The sequence below is a fragment of the Pteropus medius genome, unplaced genomic scaffold (genome assembly GCF_902729225.1).
Source record: "Pteropus medius unplaced genomic scaffold, Ma_sr-lr_union100, whole genome shotgun sequence".
In the NCBI taxonomy this organism is placed as follows: Eukaryota; Metazoa; Chordata; class Mammalia; order Chiroptera; family Pteropodidae; genus Pteropus; species Pteropus medius.
The window spans coordinates 16,991,494-17,001,973 of NW_024342471.1; the positions used below are offsets into that span (position 1 = coordinate 16,991,494).

At 51.3% G+C, this 10,480-nt stretch overlaps 1 protein-coding gene across 1 annotated transcript in view; it reads left to right on the forward strand.

The window, feature by feature from the left end:
- SLC2A10 (solute carrier family 2 member 10) overlaps positions 1-9,098 on the forward strand; it is a 12,398-nt gene extending 3,300 nt beyond the window's left edge. Inside the window, exons 2-5 of the mRNA XM_039864493.1 lie at positions 143-1,426; positions 2,042-2,164; positions 4,572-4,707; positions 6,634-9,098. Of these exons, the coding sequence (XP_039720427.1) occupies positions 143-1,426; positions 2,042-2,164; positions 4,572-4,707; positions 6,634-6,712 (1,622 nt within the window). The 3' untranslated portion in view covers positions 6,713-9,098. The remainder of the gene's footprint in view (positions 1-142; positions 1,427-2,041; positions 2,165-4,571; positions 4,708-6,633) is intronic.
- Positions 9,099-10,480: the final 1,382 nt, after the last annotated feature.

Genomic DNA, 10,480 nt, shown 5'->3' on the forward strand with positions numbered 1-10,480 from the left:
ATGGATGAGCAAATGAATAGGTGGATGGATGGAGTAGCTGAATGTATACATGGAGGTATTGACAGATGGAGGGAAGGTTGGATGAATGAACATTCTGGCAAGAAACCGTCTGAACTCGGCCACTGTCACTTTTGTTTTCCAGGCCACCCCCCACCCCTCCTGCCCCTGTGTGCCTCTGTGTCTTTGCTGGGTGGTCTGACCTTTGGTTATGAGCTGGCAGTCATATCGGGTGCCCTGCTGCCACTGCAGCTTGACTTTGGGCTGAGCTGCTTGGAGCAGGAGTTCCTGGTGGGCAGCTTGCTCCTGGGGGCTCTCCTCGCCTCCCTGGTAGGGGGCTTCCTCATTGACCACTATGGCAGGAAACAAGCCATCTTCGGGAGCAACTTGGTGCTTTTGGCAGGCAGCCTGATCCTGGGCCTGGCTGGTTCTCTGACCTGGCTGGTCCTGGGCCGCTCAGCAGCTGGCTTCGCCATTTCCCTCTCCTCCATGGCCTGCTGTATCTACGTGTCAGAGCTGGTGGGGCCACGGCACCGGGGAATGCTGGTGTCCCTCTATGAAGCAGGCGTCACCGTGGGCATCCTGCTCTCCTATGCACTCAACTATGCACTGGCCAGCGCCCCCCAGGGATGGAGACATATGTTTGGCTGGGCCGCTGCACCTGCTCTCTTGCAGTCCGTTGGCCTCCTCTTTCTCCCTGCTGCTACAGATGAGCCAGCAGCCCACAAGGACCTCATCCCCCTCCAGGGAGGTGAGGCCACCAAGCTTGGCCTGGGGAGGCCAAGATACTCCTTTCTGGATCTCTTCAGGGCACGGGATAACATGCGAGGCCGGACCACAGTGGGGCTGGGGCTGGTGCTTTTCCAGCAGCTCACAGGGCAGCCCAATGTACTGTGCTATGCCTCCACCATCTTCCACTCGGTCGGCTTCCGTGAGGGATCCTCCGCTGTGCTGGCCTCCGTGGGGCTTGGCGCAGTGAAGGTGGCGGCTACATTGGCTGCCATGGGGCTGGTGGACCGAGCCGGCCGCAGAGCCCTGTTACTAGCTGGCTGTGCCCTCATGGCCCTGTCGGTGAGCGGCATAGGCCTCGTCAGCTTTGCCGTGCCCATGGCCTCAAGCCCAAGTTGCCTGGCCCTGCCCAACGCCACCAAGCTGTCAGGCCTCCCTGGAGACTCTGGATTGCCAATGGACATATCTCCACCTCCACTGCCAACGACCAGCGCGAACCAAGGGGAGTCAGTCTTGTCAACTTCTGAGGAAAACGAGCCTAATCCCAGAGCCGGAGACCTCACGACCCCTCTCCTGCCAGCCTTAAGCACCGCCTCCTCTGCAAGCGCTGCTCCTGCCCCAGAGCGCCCCCTGCTGCACTGGACGGCGCTGGTCTGCATGATGGTCTTCATGAGCGCCTTCTCCTTCGGCTTCGGACCAGGTAGGTGGGAGTTTCTTGTGGGTGACTCTGAGCCTTCCACCCCTCCTAGCGGGGAGCTTGGGGGTGGTATCAGTCAGGGTCTCAGAGGGACACTAGAGGTGGCTTGACGGTGAAGCTTAAGCTTCGGGGCTCCTCCCTTGCTTGCAGGCACTCCTTCCCAGGGGAAGGAGAAGCCGGGGCTGGGCGGGCTGGGCGGGCGGGGAGGGGAGGGGGGGCGCTAATTTCATGGTTGTCATTTTTTTTTTCTTAAAAAGGCTCCCAAATTGTTTAAACTTCAGGCCTCATTGAAACCTGAATTTGCTCCTGGATAGCTCATTCGAAAGCCTTTACTTGAAAGGAATTTAAGGAATCAGGTGACCAACCATCCTGGTTTGGCCAGACACTGATAAAGTCTGATGTCCCAGGAAACACCCCCACCCGGAGCAAACCGAAACTACTGGTCACCCTGAAGGGGTTCTTACAGCCATGTCGGGGAAGTAGCTGGGGACATTTGGTGTCAGGAGCCTGGCATTGTTTGAATCACACCGCTGGGAGATTGCCTGCTAGCTAGACCGTGGGTGCCAGGCCCCAGGTCCTGGCTACAGCCTAGGAAGCCTCCCTGCTCTCCTGTCCTAGTGACCTGGCTTGTCCTCAGTGAGATCTACCCAGTGGAGATCCGAGGGAGGGCCTTCGCCTTCTGCAATAGCTTCAACTGGGCCGCCAACCTCTTCATCAGCCTCTCCTTCCTCGACCTCATCGGTGAGTTCTCGGGCCCGATATCCACCTTCTAGATCCGGGAATTTCCTCCCGATGGGGCCAGGCCTTCCTTACTGGTCGGGGGTGCAAGTGACAGAAAATCCAGTGCAAACCAGTTTACGAACATAAGAGAGTATTTTTGTCTTAAATCACTGAAAAGAGGAGGGCAGTTGGTTTCACACACAGCTGATTCAGAGGCTTTAACGAAATCGTCAGCCATCTTTCATCTCTCTCTGCCCTACCTCCCATGCTGTGGGCTTCTTTCTCAGGCAAACGCCTCAGGGTGGCAAAGAGAGCCACTAGCAAGCAGATCTGTAGAAAGCGAGCATTTTTTTCCCAGGGGTTCTCGCCCAAGTCCTGGGACTGCTTCTTATTGGCTCAGAAAGGTCACCTGCCCATCCCTGAATCAATCACTGTGGCTGGAAGGCGGTCTCCACGCCCAGGCTCCAGAAGTAGAGCAGATACCTACCCTGGAGCCAGGGGTTAGGGACAGCCTCACCCAACTACATGAACCAGAAGTTGGGGAGGAGTTGTTCCCCAAAGGAAAATTGGGTGCTGGTATCAGAAAAGGAAGAAGACAAGAACAACAGAAGATAGGGTCTGTGAGGCTTCTCATTTCACACCCCATCAGCGAGTGGGCTGGCTTGATTGATGACTTGGGGGTGCAGGCTAAAGGAGAAGAGCTGAAGCATCCATTTTTCCTCCTCCAGGAAGCATCTCTGATTGGTGTGGTGGGGGGAGGGGAACAAACTCCAGGTGGAAGCCTGAGTATGGGGCTCTGCTCCCCACCCCCAAGTCCAATCTCTTCTCTGTACCCCAAAGTCCCCACTGTAAAGCAGGAGAGATTAAATTTTTTTTTCTATTTGTAGCAGCAAAACTATGCTTGCAATAAAACCCTGTGCAGAAGTTCCATGGAAGTGTCTGGCCACACCTGCAACCCCCAGATGCACTCTGAAATTCTCCAGGCTCAATAACAGGTGGTGAAAACTTGTCTGAGGCCAGTGGGTGCAGGAGCTGCAAGCTGTTCTTTCTGTTCTAAGCCAATTCAAATGGGCTCATACCCACCTGCCAGCAGGAAAGTTTTCCCACTTCTACCTAGCATTCTTCCTACCTAGCATTCTTCCTACCTAGCATTCAAATCCGGTCTGAGTGCAGGTGGTGTGGGTGGGAATTATATGGGCCCAAAACACTGGGGAAGGGTCTCTGAGATGCGGAGATGCTCGTGGCCCAAGGTCACTGGTAGCCTTTGGTCATCTGGGACTTTGGTCACAGTGGACGGGACTCCTTCATTGTGGGCCCCAAGGCACAGTTCTTAGGGTTCGGTTCTTTTCCCACGTCTTGCAGCCAGGTGTTTCTTCCTCCGAGACACAGCCACCCCTGGGGGACTGTGGGAAACACTGGTAGAAGAACCGGCCCATGGTGCCCGGCTCCCATCCCCAGTGTTAGGGACTCCAGGCTTTTCCCTGCTGCCTCAGTCTTCAAGCGTTCCCTTTATGGGGAACGATCGAGGGGGTGAGAGAGGAGAAGGAAGGGTGGGAGGGGTTTATTAGAATTGTATCCTGTCCTTACCATCTTTTTTTACGGATGGGGAAATACATCCTTTACGAGTCCAGCCAGGTAGTGAATAGAATGGAGCACAGCCCTCCTGACTCCCAGCCCAGCTCTCTCTCTGCTGGTATAAGGATTAAGCGGAGGTCAGGCTGGTCAAGGGAGGCTGCTCAGAGGAGGTGTGGCCATGGCTATTAGAGGTGGGAATGGCATCAGAAACATCATTCGACCAACGCTGCCCTTTCCTTCACAGACTCCTTTCTTTCTCATTGGCCAACTGACTTCAAGGGAGTCAAGGTCATCCCGGGGGTCCTGGTCATTGGCCTTGAGACCCTGACCTCTACCTGAGTCTCCAAGAAGAGGGGCCGGGATGCTGAGGTTTCTGTCCTCTCTCTCCCAGACGAGTCCAACACAGCCCAAATTGACTGAAACTCGGTTCCCTGAATGCTCACTTCACTTTATAACCGGTCCATGGAATTTCTGAGGGGTATTTTTTCAGAGCCGGGCTTTGCCACGTCTGTGTTCTGCAGCTATTTTGCTGCTGAGGTGAATGTTATTTTCCCTCCGCTCACGTTTTCAGATTCCAAGCACACAACGCCAGTGAGTGTTTTAAATGCGGATAAGTGGGCTTGCCTGTAAAAACAAGGTGGCCCTGTCAGCATTTGTGGATCTGAGCCCTGGCTCTTTGCTTGCCTCAGGGATAACCAGTCCTGCTCCTGCTTTAAGACTCTTACCTGACAGTTGGTCATTCTGCACGGTGACCATCTGGAGGCTCCGCTCTGGGCGAACCGACTTCCGATGCTCCACCTGAAGCCAGCCACCTGGCTGCGCCCCGCCCACACTCCCGCTCTCCTGTTCCCAGGCACCATCGGCCTGTCCTGGACCTTCCTGCTCTACGGGCTGACTGCTGTCCTTGGCCTGGGTTTCATCTATTTATTTGTTCCTGAAACGAAGGGCCAGTCGTTGGCAGAGATAGACCAGCAATTCCGGAGGAGATGGTACGGGGGACAGGGTGGGCCTGGGGGAAGAGTCCCGTGCACCTGAGCACTCCGCTGCAGAGTCTCAGCCCTCATACTTTGCCTTCTCCTCTTCCTGTCTCTCTTCCTGCCTAGACGGTTGTATTTTGTCCTGTCTTCACACGGCAGCTGTTTTTTCTTGAGTTCTTTTGTGTCTCCCTACAGCAGTTTTATTTGACTTTAAGCTCAGCCCAGAGGAATTTTTAAATCATGCAATTATGGACTCACGAGCGGTTAGAATAGTAGAATCCTAAAATCAGAGACTCTTACAGTCATGGAAGCTTGGAGAAACAAAACGTCAGAACCGGGAGCTTAATCTACTCATCCAGCGGGTATTTAAGTCCCTACTATGTGCCAGCCGACAAATGCATCGACAAGAGCATTTCAGTTAGTGATATGTAGCCGGGAGAAAATGAAACAGGGCAAAATATGTTGAGAGGGCCTGGTTGACAGTGAGGGGCACAGAAGGGGAGGGCATTGTGGCTAAATTAGGGTGGGTCATCAGAGGGGGACGGACTCTCTGAGAACGTGCAATTTAAGTTAGTAAGAAGGAGGCAGCCACATAACGATGAGAAGGAGGAGCCTTCCAGGTAGAGGGAATGGCAAGTGCAAAGGCCCTGAGGTCGGAAGTGCGTCTGGCACACGCAAAGAACAATAAGGAAGCCAGTTTGGCTGGAATAGAGTGAGTGAGGTAGGAGTTCGAAGGTCTGGTCAGCCAAGCTGATAGGAGCGAGATCACGTAAAGTCTTTAGGTCATAGAGAGGAGTTCAGAATCTTAGCACCGTGGAACCTTTGGGCTGTTCAAATAAGAGAGGAGAGGGCTGCAGGCATCGGAATGACCATGGCAGTGAACCACGATGATGGTCATACTTAGCAAATGCCCTTCATTACCTCTCGTAGTAAAGGGAAGTCACCAGCTTCCGACTGTCTATTCTATCCCTGGGAGGCCCTAAAAGATTGAAAAAATAAACCATTCTAATATCACATTGGAAATTGCCTCCCTGCAGCTGCCTGCCAGGCCCCACCCCAACCTGGCCCCTGAAAGGATGCAGAACAAGTCCAGTGCGAAAACCTCTAAGCTGATCCACCACACCCCAGAGTGTCCTCTGCCAGTCGAACACTCCCTGTTAGTTGGGTGGCATGTTCTGCAGGCCTCTCAGCAACCCAGCCATATTCATTAGGGGACAGATTCGGCTGCTTGGAATAGTCTGAATGTCGGGGTCCAGGTCTGGGGCGGCAGCAGTGCTCTGAGAGGTCACCCAGGGCCCCAGGTTCTGTCTCTCTTGTTGTCGTGCCATCTCTTCAATATTACCTTTCCCACGTGGCCATGGCAGTGAACCACCACATTTCTGCGAGGGGGAGGGGAAGAGGAGGACGAAGTTTAAGAGACGCGCAGGTCGCTTTCGTCAGAACTTGGTCAGAACTTGGCTACACCTCCATGCTGAGAAACATGGTCTATAATCTGGTTAGCCATGTGCCCAGCTGAAAATCAAGGGTTCTATTAGCAGACATGGGGGGTACAGATACTAGGAACCACTTGGATCTCTGCCATACTGTCTTTCTTGGGAGAAGATTCTGGACCCCTCCTCTGGACAAAGATCAAAGTAAGCAGCGAGGCAGGTGGAAGCCAGCTTTGCGATAAGACAGGCTGTGGTTGCAGCTGAGTGGAGTGTCAGTCAGGCTGGACCTGGGGACCAGCGTCACATGGGGGCAAGGGCAGACACAGGGAGTCCAAGATGAGAGGTTGGGTAATTCAGAGATGGAAATGCATATGAAGGCAGGAAGCAGGAAGGGTCAGGTAGGAGTTGGGGGTGGGAACGGGGTCCCAGGGGATGGTCCACTCCCTCCTCCCCAGGGGAGGACCCCAGGCCCTGCTACCTTCTGACCCACTTACTCTCTGCTTGACAGGTTTGCACTGAGCTTTGGCCACAGGCAGAGCATATCTGGCGTCCAGTACAGCCTCATCAAGGTCTCGACGGCCTCCTGAGGAGTCCATCTGCCTGGAAGATGCTAGAACCATGACTTTAGCTGACAGTCTCCAGCTTCCTGCTTGTCTGGGCCAGAGCACAGATTGTAGGTGGTCCTTTGAGATTCACCTCTGCCCCAAAGGAGGCCTTTTGTGCTGGGATGAAAGTCAGAGAACCCCAAAGTCAGGCTCTGAGGGTTCCTGAGGACCTGCCTTCTTGCCTCAGTTTCCCCATTGGTGCTGCACATTTCTGCAGTTCTGATCATGAGAACATCACATGGAGTTTCCACTGCTCCCTGGGCTTTCTCCAAAAACCTCTGGGGAACCAATCCTGGCAGTATGTCTCTCCTGGTATTACCTGTAAATCTAGCTGAAGATACAATATTCTCTGCTTTTTTTTTGTCCACCTGGCTGGGACTTTTCAGCAAAGGGGAAGCCTGATTTTTGGCTCTTGGGTCTCAGTTTTGTTCACCCATTTAATTCTTTTACCAAGAATATTTATCATTTGCCGGCACCTCAGACTAGTTGACAGGAGTCTTAAGGCCTAGTCCCGATTCTGCTATTGTCTTTGCTATATGACCGTGGGCCTCAGTTTTCCCCATATGTACAGTGGGGCACCTGGTCCAGGCTGTTCTTAAGATCTCTTCTGATGCCAGTGAGTTGGAATTCTAAATGCTGGTAATACAACAAGTGTTCACAGGGCCCTGCTCTCAAGTTGTCAGTCCTTTCTCAGAGGGATTTAAGTTTTATTAGGGGAAAGGTGAATACAAGCCCAGAGTTGTGTGCACTGTAATGAGCTCCAGGAGCTGGGTCTGGAGGTTGACCGACCTGGCGTTGTCTTCGCCTCTTGGAAGCCGTTGACCTTGGGTAAGTAACAACCCCCTCAAGCCTCAGTTTCCGCATCTGCAGAATAGAGGTGATTATGCCCCCCGGGGTTGTATTTAACCCCATGTCCCTTCAGGATGGTCTTCGGCCGGTCCCATGCAGTTCATTAGGGTTTCGAGGGGATTTTCTGTTCACCCTCAGTACCGAAGCCCCCACCTTTGGGGCATTGTAAAGAGTTATCCCCCAAGGGGCGAGTCGGATGGAGACCGAGCAGGCAGTTCAGGCCAGAGGTCGCTAAAGGAAGGGACTGGCAAGAAGGAGTTCGTGGGTGCTGAGAATGAAAGGCTAGAGTGGATCCGGGGTGCCGGCATCAGACGAGGCTTTGTCGTCTGTGCCTGCGTACATGGGTGCTGATGTAGCTCCCATGGGACTCTGGCCCCTCAACTTCTCCTCTCCTCTTATTCTAGATACAGGTGCTCCTGGGCTTATAACGGGATTCTATCCTAATAAACCCATAATAAAGTAAAAGATGCATTTAATACACCTCACCTACCAAACATCACAGCTTAGCCTAGCCTACCTTAGATGTATTCAGAACACTTAGACCAATGAGCCTATCCTGAGCACAATCATTTAACAAAATGAATACACTGTATACTGTTGGTTGTCTCTCCTCATGATGGCGAGGCTGACTAGGGGCTGTGGCTCGCTGCCGCTGCCCAGTATCACGAGACTATCATACTGCATGTCATTAGCCCAGGAAAAGATCAAAATTCAAAATTTTGTTAAATTTTCAGGATCTTCGCAAGCTGGTCGTTAAACACAGCCATTAAAAGAAATTAAATTATTCGAATTTATAATTAAACAAATTATGTCAAAAACAAAGGTAACCGATACCAAAAACTCATCGCTTTCTTATTTCACCACATTTTACTATTAACTGTGCTCCTGAGTTTTTTACATCTATTGTATCTTTTGAGGGACATGGGGGAGATGCTGAGCATTTCTTCCTGACAGCACGTTCAATGACATCCTGTTAGTCGCTCGAAAGCAGCCATGGGGAGTGTATTTGCACCCCGGAGATTGGGGAACATTACAAATCAGGGCTCGATTTATTGTTTCGTTGATTTTTCAGTCTTAAGAATGTGATGGGTAAAATGTTAATAATGCAAATTAAAAATATGTCTGTCCTGCCCATGGCCGATACATTGTGAGCGGCACATCATTCCAGGATTTGAACACTGCTGTCCAGTTCAGCAAGCATGTCGCTCATGTCACTGATGGAGGTCCGACCTGCATCTTCTTTATTTTCCTTTCATCTGACTCATTAACATAAACAGAAATAAGTGTTCAACCAGCATCCATGCTGGAACTACCATCCTGAGCAACTTCTTACTGAGTTGTATTGTCATCCGGCATTGGTGCGTAGTCTAATTTTGTCCAGTCGTGGCTCGATTGCAATAATAATTGGTTTTGCATACAAGAGTTTGGCCAAAAATTAAAAAAACATTCTGTGAGAATCAATCGGTTATATGGAGTTGATAAGAAAGAGTATTTTCAATAAAGTGTTTATTATTATTTATAATTTGGTAAGTTTTGTGCAACAACCATGCTTCATCCCAATAACATTTACACACACACGCACACACACACACACACACACACTTTTTTCCTGGAGAGCGGTTGTTTAACACCAGCATATCAGTGCTAAAATCTGCGCTGTGGCCCCTTCAGATTCGGTTCTCTTTGCTGGGACCCCCAAACCTCTCTTAATTCTCCTTTCCTGTCTGCCCAGGAGAATGCTTGTTTGGCCTCAAGGTGGATTTCCCCCTCTTTTGATCGGAGGCATGGATCGGCCAGGGAATGTAAGAGAGCGAGCCTGTAGTGTGTCGGCAGAGAGAAGCGAGGTCTGTGGAGGGGCGGACACAGGCCCTCTCTAAAAGCAAGGTGCACACTCAACTCCTGCCGACGGCCGCCACGTAAGAATGTGAGCCCTGTACGGCCCAACCATCTGAATTTTGGAGAAAATCCAGAAATTCAGACTTTGGTACAGATTGTCCTGATTTTTAAATAACGGCAATTGATTCCTAATTGAAAAAGGGCTTTTTAAGATCATTAAAACACACTTGCAGCTAAATCAAGACTTTTAGTCCATGCCTTTCCCTCTGAAACACCCCTTTCCTCTGGGTTTTTGAGGCTCCCAGCTTAATCTCCATACAGATCGTGGCTTTTGGACATCAGCACCAAGCAAACCGAGTAAGCCGGGCAGCTTGGACTGATTAGATGGGAGGGGATGTTGTTGAACATGGAGGAAGGAGACATGGCACAGTTAGGTGTGTGACTTGGGGAATTGCTCATTTATATATAATGGGGATGATACTACTTCCTATTTAGAGATGACACCTGTCAATCACTACTTTAGGGCTGGGCTCATAGTAGGTGCTCAAAATGATCGAGTAACTGTCCCAGCAGCCTCCAGGGGCATCTGGCCCTGAATGAGGAGGGTAATGAGGGCAAGGACCAGGTGGCAATTCAGAAGGGGAGGACATCAAAAATATTTTTTAAACTTGGGGTACCTGCTGGGTGCTCAAATGTCATTAGCATCAACCAGAAAAGAGACATGATCTGTTCATTGACCTGCAGGGTAGGTGCTGGGAAATTCTCCTTCTCTCAGAATACCCCAAAATGACTTCAGGGAAGATTCCCCAGATTCCGGTCTAGGCACACCCCTTTCAGGTGTGCACCCAGCACTTAGCACCTCCCCATTTTTTGCCAAATTGCACGACACAGACTACATACTGAATGCTTTTCTTTAAAGTGATTTGCCTTCCGGCCTGTTGCACAGGTGGGTCATCACAGGGGTTGACCCTGCCCCGATGTTCACCCTAGGTTTTATTTATTCTCTTGGTTATGATTTGCTTGAGGATCATGGGTTTCTCTGGCACAAAGATGATCTGAAAGGAG